Source organism: Mobula birostris, chromosome 1 (genome assembly GCF_030028105.1).
Source record: "Mobula birostris isolate sMobBir1 chromosome 1, sMobBir1.hap1, whole genome shotgun sequence".
NCBI lineage: Eukaryota > Metazoa > Chordata > Chondrichthyes > Myliobatiformes > Myliobatidae > Mobula > Mobula birostris.
The window spans coordinates 100738877-100762603 of NC_092370.1; the positions used below are offsets into that span (position 1 = coordinate 100738877).

A 23727-nucleotide genomic window follows, 5' to 3' on the forward strand; every position below is an offset into this window, starting at 1 on the left:
GAACTCTTATCACTGGTAAGGCGGTGGGAACTGGGCTGAGTGCAGATGTTCAGGAAGTGGAGGAGATGCAGGTGAGGCAGCATCAATGGTGGAGGAAGGGAAACCCTCTTCTTTGAAGGAGGAGGATATGTCTGATATACTGGAAAGGAAAGCCACAATGTAAGAACAGATGTGGCTGAGACAAAGGAACTGAGAAATGGGAAAAGCATTTTTACAGGAGAAAGGGTGGGAGGAGGTACAGTCAACTGTGGGAATTGCTAGGATTATAAAAGATGTCAGGTGACAGTTTGTCTCCAGAGATGGTGACAGAGAGATTGAGAAAGGGGAGGGAGCTGTCAGAAATGGACCAAGTTAATTTAAGGGCATGGTGAAAGTTAGAGGCAAACTTGATGATATTGACTAGCTCAGCATGGGTGTATGAAGCAGGACCAATTCAATCATCGATGTAGTGAAGAAACAGTTGGAAATCATTACCGGGGAAGGTTTGGAACATGGACTGCTCTACATAGCCAACAAATGGGCAGGCATAGCTGGGACTCATGTAGATGCCCATGGTTAAACCTCGAGTCTGGAGAAAGGTGGAGGAGCTGGAGAAAAACTTGTGGAGGGTGAAGACTAATTCTGACAGACGGAGGAAGGTAGTGGTGGAAGGGAACCTTACAAGTATGGTTAGCCAGTAGAAATCTGGAATTATCATAAGTCGAACGGATAAACTGCCTTATCAAAAAGAACTTAAGAGGCAATGGTTTGGTGTACCTTAATATGTAAAAAGAAGTTGGTGAAAATTTTCACAAACAATGTCGCACCATATTCAAATAGATTCAAGTCTACTTCAGAATGTTTTCAGTGGAAAATTATGAATGAATAGTTCATGATGATACAATAAATGGGTAAGTTTTCTCTTTAACTTCACTTAATATATACTAGTTAATAATTCAGTTAAGGCCTGATTTTACTCACACTAGGACCTGGTAAACCAGGAGGTCCAATGAGTCCTGGCTCTCCAGAAATTCCCTGAAATAAAAAAAATATTGCATTAAATGTTTTAAACTGTAAAATACAAGGTATAAGTTGGAAGGCTTCAGTATTGTACAAAACTAGCTATATCTCAAGAGGTAATGATCAAGTCTGGGAACATGAATGCTGATTTTGTTCTCAATTTTTTTTCTGGAGAAAGCAGGACTCAAGTCTTCAAAAAATTATATGTGCTCAACTCATCTTAAATAGGTGGACGACCTTCAACACGGCCTCAAACATGTTTATACAATGATGTTGTAAACTTAAGTGAGTTACGGAATAGATTCTGTAGGTTTTAAAGGAAGGCAGTGTTGCCGATAACACTACATTGATTGGCCTTATCTCAAACAATAATGAAGTGGCCTACAGGGAAGAAGTCATCTCTCTGACACAGTGGTGTTAAGAAAACAACATCTTCCTCAATGCTGCGAAAACAAAGGAGCTGGTTGTGGATTACAGGAGGAATGGAGACGGGCTAACCCCTATTGACATCAATGGATCTGGGGTTGAGAGGGTAAACAGCTTTAAGTTCCTTGGCATCCACATCACCAAGCACCTCACGTGGTCTGTACACACCCAGCTGTGCGGTGAAAAAGACACAACAGCGCCTCTTTCACCTCAGATGGTTGAGGAAGTTTGGTATGGGCCCCCAAATCCTAAGAACTTTCTACAGCGGCACAACTGAGAGCATCCTGACTGGCTGCATCACTGCCTGGTATGGAAATTGTACCTCCCTTAATCGCAGGACTCTGCAGAGAGTGGTGTAGACAGCCCAGCGCATCTGTAGTTGTGAACTTCCCATGATTCAGGACATTAACAAAGACAGGTGTAAAAAGGGCCTGTAGGATCACTGGGGATCCGAGTCACCCCAACCACAATGCATTCCAGCTGCTACCATCTGGGAAACGGTACCACAGCATAAAAGCCAGGACCAACAGGCTCCGGGACAGCTTCTTCCACCAGGTCATCAGACTGATTGATTCATGCTGATTTGAGTGTATTTCTATATTAGATTGACCATTCTATTTAATAAAAATTATTATAAATTACTATGATTGTACATTGCACATTTAGACGGAGACGTAATGTAAAGGTTTTTACTGCTCATCTAGGTAAAGGATGTAAGAAATAAAGTCAATACAATTCAATTCCTTACCTGGATGGTCTTAATTAACACTAATGCTAATTGAAGACATCCATTCTTCTTTGATTGATACATTGATTTATAATGTTTCGGGAGGATTCTGATTTAAAACCATTCAGTCAGAATCCCCCAGATGGTAGCTTCACACCCTTGCCTCCTCAGCCAAGACATACCAAGTATCCAAACCTATAGTTCCTCTCATACTGAGCAGGATTACTATTATAACAACACATCATCAGTAGGGTAAAACTAATCCAGAGCCTCAAGTAATTTAATGAAATAATCTACAGGAGCTCCTTTTTTTTTCTATTATGTAATTGAAGGTGCTATACAAAATATAAATGTAAGTTGTTTATATCAATACTAGTAACTGGAGACTGTATCCTAAAATGACTCAAGGTCAACTTGCTGTGAACGTTCCTTCTGTGATTAAGCAGATATTCATATTTCCTGGCCACACATCAAGATCTCTGTAAGCCCAAGGATGTGTACTTTCAAATCAGCGATAGTTGCTCCTGGTTGTTGAATTTAATGTTTGCTTCACCTTTGTTGCCTCCAGCACTTTTAATCCTCTGCCATTACAGCATTCAGAAAAGTTTAGATATAATTTAAATCTCTCCTAAAGCTGGCTAACATTTTATCCCCTTACAGGGATAATTCCCTTTGTTCACCCTTAAATTTCACCAGAATACTATTTTCCTCTTCATCAGATGAGCGTTACCAAAATCTAATTTGTACAGAGAACTATGATGAATTATTCAAAGTAACTCAGACTGGATTTAATTTACACTTGTCCATTCTGTTGCAATAGCTTATGTTCTTAGGAACTTGGGTTTAACCCTGTTTCAGACTGTTGAGTCGATCAGTTGAGCTTCTGACTGTGTTAATAACACTTCACAACGTTGTACCACTGCATTCTCCTTTACCCATGTGAGTAACTACTGTTAACATTAATAGTCACCTTTGGCTTTAAGTCAGTTGATTGCAAACATACTGTACATCTTATTTTAATAATTTGAGCATAATTTAGGCTTAGACAAAATCAGTACTGCAATCAAATGTTTCTTACTTCTGAGCAGTTAGTAAACAGTCCACCACTCTACAAGATCAGAACTGATATTTTACCTCTGTCTTAACTTCCGGATAAAGAATATATGTGACCACAAGAAACTTCAGACAGCCGTGAACACTCAACTGCGGATTCTGTCTCCACTTCTCGCTGCCTCAGTAAAGCAGCCAGCATAATCAAAAACCCCTCCCACCCTGGGCATTCTCGCTTCTCCCCTCTCCCATCAGGCAGCAGATATAAAAGCCTGAAAACACATACTACCAGGATCAAGGTCAGCTTCTATCCTAATGTTATCAGACTCTTGAACAGACCTCCTATACAATACAATGGACTTATGTCTCACAATCTACGTTTGTACTGCATTATGATCTTGCACTTTATTGTTTACCTGCACTGCACTTTCTGTGTAGCTCTTATACTTTATTCTGTGCAGTTATTGTTTTACCTTCTTCTATTTCAATGCACTTTGATCTACATAAACAGTATGTAAGACAAGCTTTTCACTGTATGTTGGTACATGTGACAATACTAAACCAATTCCAATACACAGTCAAAGAAAATGAAAGTAGTTCTCAACAATATCTATACCTCCATCAAACTTACCTCAAAACTATTTGCAAAATCTTGCTAAGTGCTGTTTTGATTTGGTATGTAATCACAGCAACTACATTTCTAAAGTACTTAATTGACTGCAAACACCAAAGGGAATTTGGAAAGATTGAGGGTTGCTATTTAAATGTACGTTCCTTGCAGTAATTTATTTAACATTTTAACAGTCTGTTATTTAAAATGCTTGACTTAACCAAACAAGATTCAAGATACAAGATTGCTTAATGTCCAAGATGCAAGTGTAAAGGAGAAAGAAATAACTGTTACTCTGGATCCGATGCAGCACAAAAAACAGAAAAAGAAAACCACAAAAGATAAAGACACAATAGTTTTAAAAGAACAATAAATATAATTATATTAGATAGCTTGTATACATAGATTGATTGAATGTCCATAAAGTGATTCTAGGCACAGGAGTACATAAGGTAACTGTGACAGGAAATGATAAAGTAGTGGTGGTGGGGGGTGTGGAAGGGTGGGTTAGTGGGTGGAGGTTTCTGGTTGGGAAAGTAACTGTTTTTGATTCTGGTGGTCCTGGTGTGTATTCTATGTGATAGGAATGGGATAAAAAGTCAATGAGGAGAGAGGGTGTGATCCTTCATGATCTTACTGGCCCTCTTCCAGCACCTATCTGTATACATGTCCTTGGTGGCAGGTAGGCTGGTGCCTGTGATGTGTTGGGCAGTTTGACTACCCGTTGCCGCATTACATTTTCCATACCATGCAGTTTGCAACATGTTATCATGCATTGTACTTCACTTTCGTAGAAGGACAAGAGTATAAATGTGGATAGTCCATCTTTCTTCTGCCCCCTTAGAAAAAAAACTAATTAGAGGATGAGAGAATAAAGCTGAGAATTTGAACAGTTTACACATTTTTGGAGATATTTTATGCCCGTTATTAGTTCAACTATTTTTGATAAGAGTTCTCATTAGTAGATGCTATGAAATATATTTTACCGGACTTATTTCACCAAAGAAAATAAACGCCAGGTTTGTAAATGCTTAATTTCAGATCTCACTGTCATCAGGTTTCTGCTTATCCATATCACAGTCAGTAATCATCTGTATCTCTCCATATAGCCAACATTATCACGAAATGTTAGCAGGTCTAAAAAATGGAAAATAGGGTAAGGTAACTTGATGCACACAAGATCTTTGAAACTGTAAAAACAGAATTATATAATCTTAGATCAGATAAAATATTTCACTTTTCTTGCCTCTTTGTATCAGTAGTTTACACAACTAGTATAACAAATAAATTCACACGTTATCATCACAGAGCATTCCAGCTCTTGGCCTGACACAGTGTAGATGGTGTAAGATAGATAGCCACACCGTAAACATGGCCACTTTAGATGAAGACTGGCTCATTGATATATGATCTGTCTCACCTTGATTAATTGCTGCTTTTTTTTGGTAAAACTATTATCAAAAGCTGGGGTGCACATGGAGGTATCAAGGCCAAGCATTATTTGTCCCGCTGCCCTGTGTCTTGAGTTTCCAGAATAAGTTACTGATTATAAGTTAGAACTAAGGGATGTGACCTGAAGATTCAGGGAAATTTAGGATGGAGATGAGGAGAAGCTGCTTTCCCAGAGCATAGTTCTTCTGGGTAATTCTCAGCCCATGGAAGCAATAGAGGCTGCCTCATTAAATACATTTAAGGCACAGTTAAGTACATATTTGTACAGCAGGGGAACCAAGGGTCATGGAGAAAAGGCTGATAGGTAATCCTGAGTTCACTGCCAGATCACTGAATGGCAGAGCAGGATCAATTCGCCAAGTGGACTCCCCCTGCTCCAATTTCTTAGACCAAACATCGCTTATCTGTCACTGACCTGGCTAGAATAACTCCGAGATCTGATCCCTTTAGGACAGTCTAAAAAGGGCAAATTAACACTAAAAATTCAATCTCTGGTAAGTATTCTGTCCATTGTACCGGGATAATAATAGTGTACTTTTTTCATCTCAGTCTGTACTCATGGAACAACGGCAAAACACTAACCATGGAATGGCAATTGCTGTACTTACAGGAGGGCCATGTTGTCCTTGAGGTCCTCTTTGTCCTGGTGTTCCTGGGTTACCCTTGGGAATAAAAACCTTCATTAAATTATCATGACAAACTTAATATATAAAAATATTATAAGTGATCAATGAGTATCAATATCATGTGTATGAAGAATCCAATCACTTAATTCAAAATTGGAATCACATATAAGCCAGAGGCTCCTGAGAGAGCAGGAAGAATTGTCCCAACTGTTACCAGATTCTTGAAGTGAAACCAAAAGCTGGTGGAATTTAAGTCAATGAACTCTGTGTTGCTAGTTCCATATCATAAATGTAGACTCACAGAGTACTGCAACGTGGAAACAGGCACTTTGGCCCAACTCATCCATCCAAGATGTCTAGTTCCACTTGTCTGCATTTGTCCGATAAACCTTTTCCTTTCATCTACTTGTAAAATCAGGAAAGAGCTTTGATATCTTCTGAAATTAAACACAGATTTATACCAGCATCAAGCAAGCAACCGCACCCAATGTGTCTTTTGCGTGAAAAGATTTTTTTCAAATGAGGCAATTAAATCATTTGCTTTCCTTGAACACTTGAAGAGAGTACATGCACTGATAAAGCAAACAAGAACTTGGTTTATCTTTAGTCACTTTGTGAATAACTTCAGAAACAGACAACATTTCAAACCAAAACAGTGATGGTTTGTGTGCTTCATATATTATTTCATTGCTCCTTGCTAAATCTGGAAAGCCCCAAACAATTGAAGAAGAACTAATTCTACCAGCAGTAAAGGACGTTCTGAGTATGGTGTTGCGCAAGGAACCAGACTAAATATCTAAAAGAGATTCTTCTCAGTGACAACTCTGTTCAAAGGAAAATAAATGAAATGTCTGAGAAGATGGAAGATACATTATGCAACATGTTTAGGACAACAGAATTTACTCTGCAGTCAGATGAGTCAGCTTTGCCAGGCAATGAATCTTTGCTTCTTGGTCATGTTCGCTTCAGGAAAGATAAAAGCATGGTTCAAAAGTTGTTATTGGCAAGGGAACGAGAAACAGATACAAAGTGAGAGTCAATATTTCAGGTTTTTGTGCAATTTTTCAGAGAAGAACATTCTGCTCACCAACATTCTTGCATGTGTAACAGATGGGGCTCTGGGTGCCAGATGACAGGATGCCACTGAAGGGTCATAACTTTCTTGAAAAAAACTGTACCTAATATATTTACCATTCACTGTGTAATTCACAGACAACATCTTGTCACAAAAAACCTGTGATTGGCTGCACAAGTCATTAAGTACTGTTATTACAGCAGTAAATATAATCGTGTCATGTGCTCAATTCTTGACTATTTCAAGAGCTTTGTATTAAGAATGATGAACAGTTTGATGCATGCTTTTGCAAACAGAAGTCAGCTGGTTCTCAAAAGGAAACAGTCTGAGACACTTTTATATGCTTCTTGAAACTATAATAAAATTGTTTGAAGACTCGACTACTTTATTCAGTAATCAGCTTAAGAATATTAGCTTGACATTGCTTATATGTCATAATTGTGAAGTTTAATGAACTCAATTTTCAAATGCAAGGGAATGATTTGAAGCTTATCAAAGTCAAATCAGTTGTTTCTACAATTCTGTCCAAGTTAACCCTATTTAAGTGCAACATTGGCCATCAGGAAGAGAAAGAGAGAATACTAGATGATGATCTTTAAGTATACTGTGCCCACCTGGACAAGCTGGACAAAGTCTCGGTCAAAGAGATTTCAGGATCTTCTCTTGATCCAAATTCCAGAACACTTGCAGAGAGGAATTAACAGGAAGGATGGGGGAAGACTGATCTCGCTACAAAATGACTTTGAGCTGAAGCCAAGGTTCAAAAAATCATATCAAGACTTTTGGTTGTAGAAAGAAATCTTTGAATGCTATCTGTACTGTCTTAACGGACAGCAAAGGATGTTTAAAAAAATCTAGGAATTTCCCTGTTTAGACTATAAAAAACAATAGGATTTTTTTTAAGATAAATGATTTATAAAATATTAAATGGCTTTAAAAATAGTAAAATAGTAAAAAATATTAAATATTTGAAATACCTGAAAGACTTTAATAAGCTAAAATAAATTAAAAATTCCGGAAGTATATGACTTGTCTTGGTTTCTTACAGGAGTTTTCCTCTCATGAATGAATGGGGAACACTGGCACAGGTGTTCAGCATTCGTATTGGGGACTTCCACAACATTGGAGTGTGGTCAGCAGAACTGTTGCCAACACTTGCTTACAGATTTGACCATCAATGCTCATAAGGAAATCCCTCAGTTGCTGAGAATTATTAGCAAAAGTGCAGAGAAATACTGTAATTTCTCCCACAAAATCAAAGGCATTCCCTTTCTTTTTCTATCTTTTTTTTTACTGATTGGAAGACACCTCATAAAAGCTTATTTGCAGGAGCTAAGTGGCAATAAAGTAAAACTTTTTAAGTTGTGGAAAATGTTGCCTGAACACAAATGAGAAAAACGTATTTGAACATCAATGTCACAAAGGCTACACAAGTGTCTAGATGGAAATCATTTGTTACTTACAGGCTGCCCTGGAATTCCAGGAGGACCCATCAGTCCCATCTCACCAATATCACCCTGAAATTAGGCAACAGTAACTTTAAAGACATTAAAGATAACACAAGAATACAAAGAAACAATAGCAATGGTAGCAGCAGTAGTTCTCCAAAGCCCTCAAGCCTGCCCTGCCATTCAATGTGATCAAGGCTGATCAATGCCAGTCTCAACTCTACTTCTTTGTCAGTTCCTCATAATCCTCAATTCCTCAATCTTTCAAATAACATCCGCCCTGTCAAACCCCCTTAGGGTCTTAAATGCCTGAATAAGGTCACCCTTCATTGTTAGAAACTCTGAGGAGTAAAGGCAGAAACTGTCAAGCCTCTCTAAAGAGAGCAACTTTTCATTCCATAAATTAGCCTGGAGAATCTCCTTTGATTTGCCTCCAATGCTACTAAATTGTTTGTTTTCAGGGGACCAAACAGGAACACAGTATTCCAGGGATGGCTTTACCAAAACCCTGTGCAACTGTACCAAAACTTCCCTCTTCTTAAATTTCAACCCCTTTGCAATAAAGGCCAAAACCCCTGGTGACAAGAACTTCTACTTTACTCAGTACTATTTGAAATTAGCCCATATTTTATCTTGCGTATTTTCAGTGTCCTCCACTGTGAAGACTGTTGCAAAAAATTGATTCAATATTTCTTCTAGTTCTTTGTTTCCTGTTATTAACTCACCAGTCCGTTTGGCTTCCCAAAATACAACACTTTGCACTACTTCAGTTAAATTCAATCAGCAATCACCTTCTCCACTTTCCCAGTTCATCTAAGTCTTGTTTAAACCTTAGATAACCTTCTACACTATCCACTATACTACAAATCCCTTTCAAATTTGTGGTGGTGTTTGTATATATCATCATGCAAAAGTCTTAGGCACCCTAATTTTTGTTATACGGTTTCAGATGCTGTGGCCTCCACAGATACCTGATCGCACCATCATTGAGGCAGGATTACCTGGAAAGACAGAAGCAAACAAGATAGCCAAAGTCTGCAGAAGAACTGTGATGATTATTCAAGATGCTTGGAACAATCTACCAACTGATTTTCTTATAAAACTGCATAATAATGTATCTAAGAGAATGGATGCAGTCTTAAATGCAAAGGGTAGTGACACCAAGTATTGATTAGCTATAGATTTTTACTGTTTACTGCTCTACATAACAATATTTGTTGATACTTAGAAACTTTTCATTTAATTATTTCTGAAAGCATCGTTACCTTAAAGAATTATTTCACATGCTTAAGACTTTTACACAGTACTATACTATTATATATACACACACACGTAAATTTATTAGGCCCCTATCTGTGCAAGCCATGGTGCCAATTTAAACTGCATATCTGCCTCATTTGCCTGCAAGTGATCTATAATGCACTATTCCTTGTCTGGTCATGTGACTGTCTGAAGCTTTTTAAACATTGCTATTGTACCTGCTTCAACCCCCTCTCCTGACAGTGCTTTCCAGGCAGCTAGCAATCCCTGTAAAAAAAAGAGCTTGCTTTATTATTCTCCCTTAAACTTTCCCCTCCTCACCTCACCTTAAAACTATGCCCTCTAGTAATTGACATTTCCACCTTGGGAAAATGACTCCAACTATCTTCCCTATTTACGCCTCTCATAGTATTATTTACTTCAATCAGGTTGGCCCTTAGCCCCTGACATTCCAGAGAGGACAATCCAACTTTGTTCAAACTCTCCTTATAGGTAAAATTCTCCAATCCAAGCATCTTAGAATAAGAATCAGGTTTATTATCACCAGCATGTGATGTGAAATTTGTTAACTTAGCAGCAGCAGTTCAATGCAACACATAATCTAGCAGAGAGAGAAAAATAATAATAAATAAACAAGTAAATCAATTACGTATATTGAATGGATTTTAAAGAAGTGAAAAAACAGAATACTGTATATTTTTTAAAAAGTGAGGTGGTGTCCAAAGATTCAATGTCCATTTAGGAACATTGTAAATCTAATCAGCCTGTCAGAATGCTCTCCACAGTACACCTATAGAAGTTTTTGAGTGTATCTCTTCTAGTGAACCCTTTCTGCACCTCCTCCAAAGCCTCCTCATCTTTTGTGTAATGTGCTGTCCAGATCTGCACACATTTCTCCAAATGTGGCTGAACCGAAGTTTTATGAACCTGCCACTTGACTTCCCAACTTTAATACTCAATGCCCTGACCAATGACAGATGTGTATCATGCACCTTCTTTACCCCCCTGTTTAATTGCATTGCCACTTTCAGGAAACTCTAGATCACTCTATACATTAATACATCCAAGGGTTTTGCCATTTACTCTACACGTTCCTCTTCGGATTGATCTCCCAAAGTGCAACACAACACATTTTTCCAGATTAAATTATACCAGCCACATTTCCAAATGACCTATATCCTGTTCTATCTTTTGACAACCTTCCTCATTATCCACAACTCTGCCAATTTTCGTCTCATCTGCAAACTTAAAATCAACCCACCAATATTTTTGGTATAAAATAGGTGGTATATTTTAAATAAATATATAAAAATAACCAAATCAAATGTTCCAGCCCTGATCCCTGAAGAACACTGGTGATCACAGGTCTCCGGTCAGAATAACACCCCTCCACCGTTACCCTCTTTCTTTCATTTTTGAATTCCATCTACCAATTCTTCATAAATTTCATATGCCTTAATCCTCTGGCTCCCAGCTTACCATAAGGAGCTGTGCCAAATCCTTTGCTAAAATCCATGCAGACAATATTCACTGCCATTCTCTCAAACATCTTTATCATCTCCTCAAAAACCTCAGTCAAGTTTGTATGACGTGACCTCCCGTGCACAAAACCATGCTGGCGATATCTGAAAAGTCAAAGGCTTTCTAGATGTGAGTAAATAATTTCTTTGCCAATAATTTCCCTCTCACTGAAGTAAAGCTCCCTGGCCTATAATTTCCTGGTTTGTCTCTACTGCACTTCTTAAACCAAGGAACAACATTGACTATTCTCCTGTCCTCAGAATCCTCACCTGTGGCTAACAAGAATATAAAGATCCGTTTAAGCCCCAGTAATTTCCCTTCTTGGATCTCTCAACAATCTAAATAGATCCCGCCAGGCCCTGGTGAATGATCTACTCTCATTTTCTTTAGGAGGCTCAACGGCTCCTCTTTCTTGTCATCAACATTCACTTAACATAATTTTATCATACACCTTTCTGATCTCACCATCCCCAATGTCCATCTGATGCAACATACTAATTTAGTATCTTACCCACTTCCTCTCTCTGCAGGCCCTCTTAATTGTTTTATTTTTAATTCTTTCTCTTCTTCTTCACATTCCCTTTTCTGATTTCAGCTTCCTAAACATTACACATGCTTCCTTTTCCTTCTTGACTGAATTTAAAACACTCCTGTCACCCGACGTTCCAGTATGCACCTGACCGTGCCAGCCTCCAGGGTTTAGATGCTCCAGTTCTCCACAGTATGTACAGCTGGCACGGTCCTTTTAAAGATTCTGGCCTGCTCTGCTAATTTGGCAGCCATGCTTTGGCACTAAGATTAGGACATTTAAAGAGCACCTGGACATAGGTTTGGAGCTCAGTCGTCAGCTCAACTTTGGTTCAGTCCAGGATTGCATTGAGGATTTCTGTCTCGTTTGGATTCTCATCTAGCCTGGTCAGGTTCTTGTCTAGCATCTAGTCAAGAACCCCATTCTTGTCTCAGTCTCAAAATTGTCTCTCGATTCTCGTCTCATATATTCCAGCATTTGGCTCCTTTCCATCTTGGCCTCGGCCTCTCGTCACATTAACCTCGCCATCCTTGCCTTTCTTCCTCACAGGGACAGTAAAGAACCTGGCATCGATTCCTGCTGCTCATCAAGGTGCAAGGTTCAAAGTACATTTATTATCAAAGTATGTTTGCAGTTTTCGCTTTCACTCAATACACACTTCCCATCTGAATAGCAACCTTCCATGGCCATCTCCCACCAAGACAATTTTATACCCGGTCTTGGCCTGGATCACATGTATACTCACTTTCTGGATGTTAGGGCACAATATACATCGTTTCATGCTTTTTCTAACAATTCTACATTTTAGCCTCATATGCCCACATGAAACAACATTTACATTGGGCCTCCCAGTGCCAATATTAAGTGTCAAAACTCTTCTCTATCTCTCGTCAGAAATGGTTGTTTGCACCAGTTTTGTACCAGATGTTCCTGGAATATTCTGGGCACATTGCCAGATTCAGAACTTTTGTTTTTGATTTCTCAAAAATCTGAAAGGTTTGTTATTTTGTTGTTCCTTACTCCGGGGCTGTAAATATTTTTGGGAAATTATATTAGAACAACCTTTATGTTATTTCTCACAGTGAAAAAGTTAACCAATTACCTTTTCCCCAGTGGGTCCTTTTTGTCCTGGTGATCCATGTAAACCCTTAGAAAAAACATACTAGATGTTACCAACTATCCCCCCTGATAAACTAATGTAATCAAAGTTCAAAAGTTAGAAGTAATTTTATTATAGATGTATGTATATGTCACCATATGCTATCTTGAGATTCATTTTGTTGCAGGCATATAAAGGAGAAAAATACCATAGGATTTAATGAAAAACTATGCATTAACAAAGACTGATAAACAACCAATGTGCAAAAGAAAGACAAACTATGTAAGTACAAATAATACTGAGAATGCGTTACAATGCCCTTGAAAATGAGTCTGTAGATTGTAGAATCAGTTCAGAGTATTAGTGAATGAAGTTATCTACATCGGTTCAGGAGCCTAATGGTTATAGGGTGATAACTATCAGTGTTATCCTGCAACTAATAATCTGGCAATGAACAATTATACTGCACCATTCATTGCTGAACTTCAAGTCCTGTGATTTGTGAAGTCACTATTAACGCTTATGTTTTGCAGGAAATTTGGAAGGAAAAAGTTGCTCTTAAAATTCAAACAACATTTTCAGTATTTTTAACTGCCTGTAACTTAGAAATGGTCACATCCCTTCAATTACTTATCATAATTATGCAGTTTTCTAAAATTTCAGTGATCAACATATATTTAATCATCTCCCTCAAATATATTGTAAACATGTTTCAGAGAATTAATTGGTTCATAGGTGCAGCTATTGGTTCTAGGGAAACCAGAGACTTATACAGGAAATTGTTTTTGTGATGTAAATAAAATTTTTAGATTTTGCCCCAGGGATTTTTTTTATATTGCAGCTGAAAATACTTACAGGTAAACCACGAACTCCAGCTTCCCCCATTCGGCCTGGTATTCCAGCTTCACTCTACGTAGAAAACATAAAATCATAAGGATTTGTGCGAACATTTAATATCTTGTATCCCAGCAGGATTGATCAGTTTTAAATTTGTTGATGGTATTGGTGGATCATTCTATTTCATAGGCAGTCTGAATGGGGCCTATCAATTTGCCTTCCCATCACCAGACGCACAGTTTCCACTGTGATTCCCAACACAAATCAGGAGTCGACCTCACTCCCCGCTACATTTCCTGTGTTTAAATTGCTTTTAAACTGGTACAGACAATTGGAAGATATATTTTAGCACTGGAATGAGTAGAACAGCTGCTCCAATATTCTCTGATGTTCTACCGGAGGTGAGGGAAAAGAGAAGGCAACAGTTTACAGAAGTTGAAAGGGCAAAGTGAGTTAATCTGGATTGAGGTGTAAATTCCTCCATCACTTTTTCTACAACAGTGGGAACAGCCAATGAATTTTGGCTTTTCCAAGTGATGTTCGTGCCCAAGGAGAAAGGAAAACACTGGAGGCAAGTTCCCCTTTGATCCATGGAGGAAAATCCAAATGAGTGTAATGACACTTCACTGTATTGCATTTTTGGTTCACAGAAGTCAATGCAACTCAGCCTGTGGAGGTGTCAGTCAAGAGTGTTGTTCATAGTTAGAGCTGCAAATAAAAGACAAATTTATCACTCCTAATTACTTACCTTTTCAGAGAAATTCACTCAATTTTTTGATAGCATTTGTCGCCTCCTGGTAAGCCTCAGGCTCACTCAGCTCGCTTTCGTCTCGGGGGAGCAGCCTTTGGCCCCACCAAACTGGGTAATCAAGTTGGTGTAGATGCTGTGTGATGTACCCCACCAGGCCAAATAACAGACAGTGCACCATATGCAATTAAATAATTGCACTTTATAAGTATTTCTTGGTGATAGGTTAGTAGAAACAAATACGATAAAGGCACTAAGCCAGTAACTCTATCAGTTCTGTGCACAAAAAATTCGTTGGAGCTCTTACAGAGCCGGGTCTCCCTTTCCTCCAGTCGATGTCCTCCGTACTCCGCCAACTCTCGAATGGGACCACCCTTGGCGGTCGACCAAATGCTTCACATGAGTCTGTCCCCGTCTCCTCTCCTCGCCGAAAACCCTGGGCCTCGGACTTCTGCTCGGGGTCCATTCCGTCGCCCAGCTTATGGCATCGCGTCTCCTCTCTCTGTCGCGACTTCTGCCCAAAGTTCGCGAAAACAATAGCTTTCAGACACACAAGAAAGAATAACATCTATCCCAATTGGTTAGCAAATGAATACAATTCTCGTTATCAGTAATTATAACCCAAACAAGCTGCTACCGTTAACCACTGTTTCAGCAGTTAACAGTACAGGGAAGCCATTTTATTAGCCTTAGCAGTAACACAAAAGAAACCCCTAAACATTTCTAACAATTCCCTTGCTTTAATCACCTAACAAACTGTTACAGATTTTCTCATTCTATCAAACTCACCGTTCATTGCAGCATATTAACTCACTTCTTAGACTATAAGACATAAGAGCAGAATTAGGCCATTTGGCCCATCGAGTCCGCTCTGCCATTCAATCATGGCTGATCCTTTTTTCCCCCTTCCTCAACCCCATTTCCAGGCCTTCTCTCTGTAACTTTTGATGCAATGTCCAATCAAGAACCTATCATCTCTGCTTCATATACACTCAACAATCTTGTCATACGCTTATTGGTCAAAATCCATTACCTATTCATAGCACTCTTTTTCCGATTCCACTGAACTCTACTTGTCCCTCACTTCAAATTCTACGTACAGTTTAAATTTAGTCTTATTTTTATCTCTTTCTATCCAGCATCATCTGATCTTCTCAACATATCTGTCACACCACATGTGCACCACATCTCTCCTTATCATTTCAACAGTCATGATCTTACCAGCAACATCTCTGGCTGTAAGAATAAACAGGACACAATGAGACAGAAAATCAATGCCTTGAGAAATGTTCCTAGCTTCTTTCCCTAATAATGTCCTGGAGATCAAAGACCCAAGCAGAGTGAACACACTTATCTATCCTTGATCTTTTTTTCCTCCATCTTCTCAGGTCTTCAGGTCACCAGAATCCTGTATCACATGATATTTTGGAGGAAGACAGTCGCCAAGGAGGAATTACCAAGTACTAGCACACTATAGAAATCAGTTAAATATGTGTTTGATGGCATCAAATGACCAGCAATTAGCAGCGGGTGTTGATGGGTGGGTCTGAGCATATCAAAATCTCTGCAATGACTCAGTCATGAAAAGAACATTGATGGGATCATAAAATGAGTAGAGGGAGCCATTGGAAGGCCAGCAAAGAATCTTAATATCACCTTTTTGACATTACGGAAGAGGCTGCCTCAATCCTCTACAAATATATTCTGTTTCCCTTCCAATAATAAAATATAATTTGCTGCAGCAGGGCAAAGACTGGCATTTTCCCATGATGGCATCCTTAATTGTATTTCTGAAAGTATGAGCTGATTTCTTCTTTGCTTTCCAGGAAGGTGATGTGCGTCTCTCCTATACCACTGAGGTTGAAGGGTTATGATATTTACATTGGAGTCAATGTCAAGTCATCTATAAAAAATGAAAGGAGGACCGGAACGAAAGATTGGAGTTAAGAAAGAGTGAGGTGTGTGAAAAGTGGAAAAATAATTTGTATATCTTTAATATCTGTAACAACAAACAGAACCAGCAGAAATAAGATTTATTGCCTATAATGATAATTTTCAGTGTCGGTGAGATTATTTGGTCATTGTTAAAAGGAACTTGCATTAAAATGAACACCTGTTGACTTTAGTTCATATCAATCACATGAAAACAATCTTGAGCCATTCTTCGCACTCAGTGATGAGCCAGTGCCATGATGTTTTCTGAAAGCCAGGAACAGAAAAGTGTATCCTGCATTTAGAGCATCTGACCTGACTTGTCAATGAGCACAAACCAGAAGCTTCAAGGTTACTTTCATTGCAAATAAAGGACCAATCTAACATACTGGCAATTTATTGGGGCACATACAGTAGCTTCAATTCTTGTTACCTTTATGCCTTTAGCTCCAGGAGTCCCATCTCGACCAACAGGCCCAGGAGCACCCTAAAATGGAAAAGATAATGTCAATTGTGAGACCATTGCTTATTTTTTTCCTTTCAAAACGTTCACTTTGCAACATTTTGCCTTCTCAAATTGCTGACACATTCCCAGGACATAGTGTCTTTCTCTACACAAGACAGCCAACAAGTAATTTGTTAAGCAAATGCATTTACAAGGAGATGGTATTGTTTTCTATATGCCTCCAAGAGTCAAATAAACATCTCCATTGTAGGGCAAAATCTTCTGGATGCTTCTCCCTAAACATTGTTACGGTGTGTGTGTGTAAAGAGCAGTTAACCAGATCTGACATTCTTTGAAATATTAGGTGAAAGAACAAGCATCCAAAATAACTGTTGTTACAATGGGCCATCATCCTGAAATGGTAAGTTTCTTTCTCATTCATCTGATGTTGCTTGATCTGCTGAATATTTTCCACACTTTCTACTTCTATTTTATTCTCTGTGCATTTTGGCATAAAGTTATTCAGATATTTACTTTGATAGAGTATTCTTTCAGACTTGTCCTTATGTCTGTTCCCCCAATCTGGCTCTCCTCTGTCATGAACCCTTGGGATCTGGTGTATGGCTGGTGTTGAGTCACTGCTATGTTCTGCCATAGCAGATCTCAGTAACAGTTCTTTGGTATATACGTGGTGGCAATGTTTATTTTTGCTGTTTCCAGGATCCTGCCACCATCTTTATCAGCCCCATCCACTTGATTGCAGTGTAACCAACTATACATGTAGCATCTTTCAACCTTAATGTGACAAAATGCAAGCCCTAACTCACTTGATTCTTTGGGTTCACCTCTTCTGCTACTTAGAACATCTCTCAATCTCACGATCTGTGCTCTTGCCCATCGACAGCATGTACCTAGTTGATTTGTGACAGTACATGATAGATTAATTTTAATAACCACGCTTGGAGACTAATGGCTTGCTTTAGTAGATATTATGTGTTGCTCCCAAGACAAGTTAAAATGTCACTGGTTTCCCTTGTACCAACATTTAGAATACATTACTACTTCAGGTAATTATATATTATAGCTACTTCAACACGATGCACCTCTTTTGGGACAAGGTACTCTGAATCTAACACTCCTCCGCCCAGCTTATCTGAATCATGGATTTCAAAAAGCACTTCATTATGTTGTAATGATGTTACAGAACATCATTTTGTTTTGTAGAATCACGTTTGTAGAAAATACTTTCCAGTCCATAGCACAAAGACCTTTTCCCATATACAGAGCATTTCTTTACCAACATCTATGCCACTTTGGTTGTGCTCCCTCTTCATTCTTTTGTGTTTCAACACATGGACTTCCTTCTGTTAGCCATTTTGTTTATTCCACGATACAGAGCAGAACAGACACTCCCAGCCCAACGAGCTGCACTGTCCAGCAACACACTAGCCTAATCACAGGACAATTTGCCATAACCTGGCATGTCTTTGCATGTTCATAATCACTTTTTGAAAATTAACTCAATTTCAGAATAGCTGTTTCTTCAGGCTGGGGCCCTGCATTTTACAACTTATCTGTGACAAATGAATCCTTGGTGACAAGATGGCACTAGTGTATATCGGCGACTCTCTGTGGGCTGCAGGAAATTGTACCAGTTTTCCTCTTAAATATACTACTTTCACACTGCAATCCGCAGCATGTAAGTTTCTTCTTAACAGGCTATGAAACTACATCAGTGATCTTCCAATCTCACGTTCGATGGTTAAATGTGGACAATGCCACGGCCAGGGCCGAAAATGCGGCCGGAGAGGCGGGATTCAAACCAGGCTGAAGCTAGGCGTAATTGAGGCCTCCTCTTCTGAGCATATTGTTGGCGAATGTACAATCACTTGAAAATAAGAATGACGACCTCAGGGCAAGGCTGCTGTATCAGAGGCAGATGAGGCTGATCTCAATTGTTAGTTGCACTCGGACTTGGTTAACGGTGAATATACTGGATGCAGCTAGGTGACCAGAAGGTTTTACGATTGCCAGAATAGATCAAACTGCAAATTCTGATAAGGAAAAGGGTGGTGGAGTACATTTTTTAGTCAATTCTCACTGGTGCACAGACATTGGGGTTATGTCGACGTCTTGTTCCTCTGAAGTAGAATGACTAACGATTAGATGTAGACCATTCTATTTGCCTCGAGAGTTCTCATCCAAGATCCTGACCGCAGTTTACATACCACCAGCAGTCGATTATAAGCAAGCCCTCATGAAACTGCACAATGTTGTCTGTAAACAAGAAATGGCCCAACCAGGTCACGTGATGTCGTGCCATTGATCGGGAGCTTCCCTGAGTAACTCCTACAAAAACTTCTTTACAACCGGTTTATAAGTTTCTCATATAACTTTAATAAAGGCAATGGTTAAAAGGAAAAATCGTGGAAATCCTACTGGTGTTATTGCTGCCGACCTTGCACTCCCGGGAACGTTTGGAGTTGAGGGACACGGGAGCAATGGTGGTGAGGCCTGCTCGTCGGATGGTTCCTCTGAGCCTGCGGAGAGTCTGGGGATGGCGGCAGCTTGGGTGCTGGCCTCGCGGCTGCGATTCATGACTTGCCCAATGCAGTCCAGACTTTAACCGGTAGGATGGACAAATTCGAGAGACATTTAGACCTTATCGTGCAAGAATCTAAGGAAATGAAGCAGACTTTGGAATCTTTAAATTTGCGAACCCAGGATTTAGAAAATAATATGAAGGATGTTGTGAATAGATTACAAAGCCTGGAAAAAGAAAAAGATTCCTGAAGAACTGAGAAAGTAAAAATAATGGATAAACTGGACTCCTTTGAAAACTATAGCAGAAGAAATAATATCAAAATAGTGGGTTTAAAAGAGGGATTGGAAGGATGAGATGCAGTAACTTTCTTTCAAGAATGGATCCCCGAAGTTCTGGGGAAAAAGCATTTTGACAAAGAATTAATTATACAAAGAGCCCAGAGGACTTTAATCCCCCAACCACCTCCAGAGCAAAGGCCGCACTCTATACTTATATGCTTTTTGAAGTATCAAGATAAACAAAAAGTATTACGAGCTGCAACAATAGAGGCCAGAGTTAGCCTACTAGAGTTTGAAGGGGGAAAGATATTCTTCTTTCCAGATATTAGTGTGGCCTTGTTAAGAAAAAGGAAAGACTTTGACTTAACAAGGGTGTTATTAAAGAATAAAGGTCTTCAATATTCTTTATTATATCCAGCAAAGCGGAGAATTACTCTGTCGGATGGAGGGAGGAGAAAAATAAAATACCTTTTTAACATTTTGTTTTTTTAAATTATTATTATTGATATACTGTTTAGCTTGGTTAATAGTTTGACTCTTATTATACATATTGATATATAGACATTATTTTAATATATTTTGTTGTCAATTTTCAATAATAATTAATAAAAAATGTTAAAATGTAGATTAATTTTAACAACATTATAATCTTGAATTTATGACTATGAATGAAGACTATTATGATTTAAAATATTATGGATGTTTTTGAATTATACTACTTAGGAACTACAGTATATAGTTCATCTAATTTTGTTATAACTGGTATGAATAGTTTTGATTATGTAGTTATCTTTTGATATGTTTGAATTTTGGTATGCTGGATATGTATTAAATTATAATATTTAGGTTATGTTTAGTAAGTTTCTTTGAATTCTATTCTTTATTCGGATATATTGCTATATTAATGATATTTACTTTCAATATTATAGATTAAGTTAGATATTTAGTAATAACGGGTGTGGAATATAATTTGTTTTTACAGATGTTTAATTAAGGAGTTATTGGGGGAGTGGACAATTTTTTCATCTTTTTTTAGAAAGAAGATTAATTACGTTATATGTTAAAGAATGTCCATCTTTAGTGCGATGTTTATCGGACCCCACAGTAAGAGGGGTTAAGGCGCCGTGGTCTTGGAGCGCCAGTTGGGAGGGTTTTTCTCCCTTTCTTTTTCTTTTTTTAAAATTTTTTTTTCTTTTATTTTCTTTCCTCCTTCGTTTCCTTTCTATTTTCTATACTCTATTGAGAATGGCACCAAATATCTCAGAGTCACTCAAAGAAGTGGGATTAATTTATACTTTTTTTTGTGGACAGGATTTATCAATCAATAAAATCTGATAATTATGAATTAAATCTTTAAGCCTTAATGTTAATGGGATAAATGAACCAACAAAATAGGAAAAAGTTCCTGGCATATCTTTAAAAAAATCATTGTTGATATTACCTTTCTTCAAGAAACTCATCTTACAGTGACAGAACATAACAAATTAAAGAGAGGATGAGTTGATCAAGTAATAGCGTCCTGGTTTAATTCTAAAGCCAGAGAAGTGGCAGTATTGATGGGGAAGAATTTGCCGGTGAGGGTGGAGGGTACTATCATAGATCCGGCCGGGAGATTTGTTATGGTCAATTGACAAATATATTCAGAATCCTGGACATTTTTGAATTTATATGCCCCAATTATGACGACGAGCAATTTATCCAATATATTTTTTTGGAAGTTGTTCAACGATATGAAAATATCTTAATTGGAGGGGATTTCAATTTTTGTCTGGATCCAATTTTAGATAGATCAGTTAAAAAAGTTGTGAAGGTCAGGGCAGCAAAAACCACCCTGGCCTTCATGAAGGACTTGAATATAATAGATGCTTGGAGATGGCAGCATCCCAGGGAAAGAGACTACTCTTTCTATTCAAAACAATATGATTCCTACTCTAGAATTGACTTATTTCTAATATCAGCTAAATTAGAAAGTAGGATCATTCAAACAGAACATGCTGCTGGACTACTATCAGACCATTCACCTATAATTTTATCAATTGAGATGTCTGATAAACAAAAATCATTATATAGATGGAACTTTAATCCTTTGCTGTTGAAAAGACCAGAGTTTGTAGTTTTATTAGAGCTCAAATAGAATTGTCCTGTGAGATGAACTCACCCTCTACTGCCAATAATTTCTTATTATGGGACACATTAAAAGCATACTTAAGAGGACAGATAATTGGATATGTTAAGGGTATAAAAAATAAATATGTAACAAAATTAAATGAATTGGAGAAAGAAATAACACAATTAGAAAAAGATTGTTGGAATTTAACAACAGAGGAAAATTATAAAAAATTAATAAATAAAAAAATTAGAGTATAACACAAAACAAACCTATAGAATAGAAAAATGATACTAAAATCAAAACAACAATATTATGAATTAGGAGAGAGAATCCATAAAGTACTATCTTTGCAATTGAGGGTGGAAGAAACCTCCAGAACAATAAATGCGATTCAAACAGGGGAAGGTAAGCTTTCATACAAGCCAAAAGAAATAAATGATACTTTTAAGCCGTTCTATTCAGAACTATATAAATCAGAATCAGTAGGTGACTAACTGAAAATTGATGATTTCTTGTCTAATTTACAACTTCCCAAATTGAGTCAACAAGATCAGGAAGAATTGAATGCCCCTTTTCTAGGGATGAAGTTGAAGGAGCCCTAGGCTTATTACAGGTTAATAAATCGTCAGGAGATGATGGTTTTCCCCCTGAATTTTATAGAGAATTTAAGGATCAATTAATGCCCCTTTTTATGAGGGTTGTGACTCAGGCTGAGGAGACCCATACTCTACCGGAATCCTTTTCAACAGCAATTATTACGTTAATTTTTAAGAAGGATAAGGATCCGCTAAAACCTGCATCTTATATACTTATCTCACTTTTAAATGTGGACTATAAAATTATAGCAAAGGCATTGGCTAATAGATTAGCTCTCTATATGCCAAAATTGATTAAATCTGATCAAACAGGATTTATTAAAAATAGACAATTATCTGATAATATTGGCAGACTATTGACTATATTACATTTAGCTAGGATGAAGGTGGACCCGACTGTAGCAGTAGCTTTAGATGCTGAAAAGGCCTTTGATAGACTTGAATGGGATTTTTTATTTAAAACAATGGGAAAATTTGGTCTAGGCCAAATATTCATAAATTAAATAAGAGCACTTTACCATCAGTCTAAGGCCAAAATAATTACGAACGGGCAGATTTCACCAGTTTTCTCTCTACATAGATCTAGTAGACAAGGTTGCCCACTATCTCCAGCTCTATTTGTTCTGGCAATAGAGCCATTGGCTGAAGCTGTTAGATGGGATCCAGACATAAAGGGGTTTAAGGTGTCCCAGGAAGAATATAAAATAAATTTATTTGCTGATGACATTTTAATATATTTGGCTGACCTGGCCGGCTCTTTGGTAAGACATAGGGCCTTGCTGGACAATTATGGTATAGTCTCGGGATATAAAATAAATTGGAATAAAAGTGAAATTTTACCTTTAGGTAGAGGAGACTATGCCCAATATCAATATGGCACTCAGTTTAGATGGGTTAAATTCGACATGAAATATCTGAGGATTAAGTTTAATCGTAATTTAGATGACCTTTATAAACTTAATTATCTCCCCTTGCTGCGGAATGTCGAGGAGGACCTACGTAGGTGGATAAACCTTCCCATCACACTGATGGGTAGGGTAAACTGTATAAAAATGAAGATAATGCCAAGACTTCAGTAATTTTTTGGGTCTTTACCTATCCCATTATCGAATAATTTTTTAAAGATCTTCAATGGACATATTCGTCTATTTTTATGGTCGGGTAAAATATCTAGAATCTCCATGGAAAAATTGACCTGGGACTATAAATTGGGAGGGTTAAGATTACCAGATTTTAAAAAATATTATTTAGCTGCACAAGCACATTTTATTGCTTTTTTTTTGATGAGACAACTGTTCCTTCTTGGGTTACAATTGGCTTACATATGGTAGGAGAAGAGATGGCAGAAGAATTTATATATAAATGGGACTCCAAATTAATTAAAAAGAAAACAAACAATCCTCTACTGAGACAT

At 37.9% G+C, this 23727-nt stretch overlaps 1 protein-coding gene across 1 annotated transcript in view; it reads right to left on the minus strand.

The window, feature by feature from the left end:
* The window catches only part of LOC140189858 (uncharacterized), a 126316-nt gene that overhangs the window by 21409 nt on the left and 81180 nt on the right, over nt 1-23727 (minus strand). The window contains 6 exon segments of the mRNA XM_072246221.1: nt 961-1014; nt 5873-5926; nt 8429-8482; nt 12826-12870; nt 13678-13731; nt 16773-16826. Coding sequence (XP_072102322.1) covers nt 961-1014; nt 5873-5926; nt 8429-8482; nt 12826-12870; nt 13678-13731; nt 16773-16826 — 315 coding nt within the window.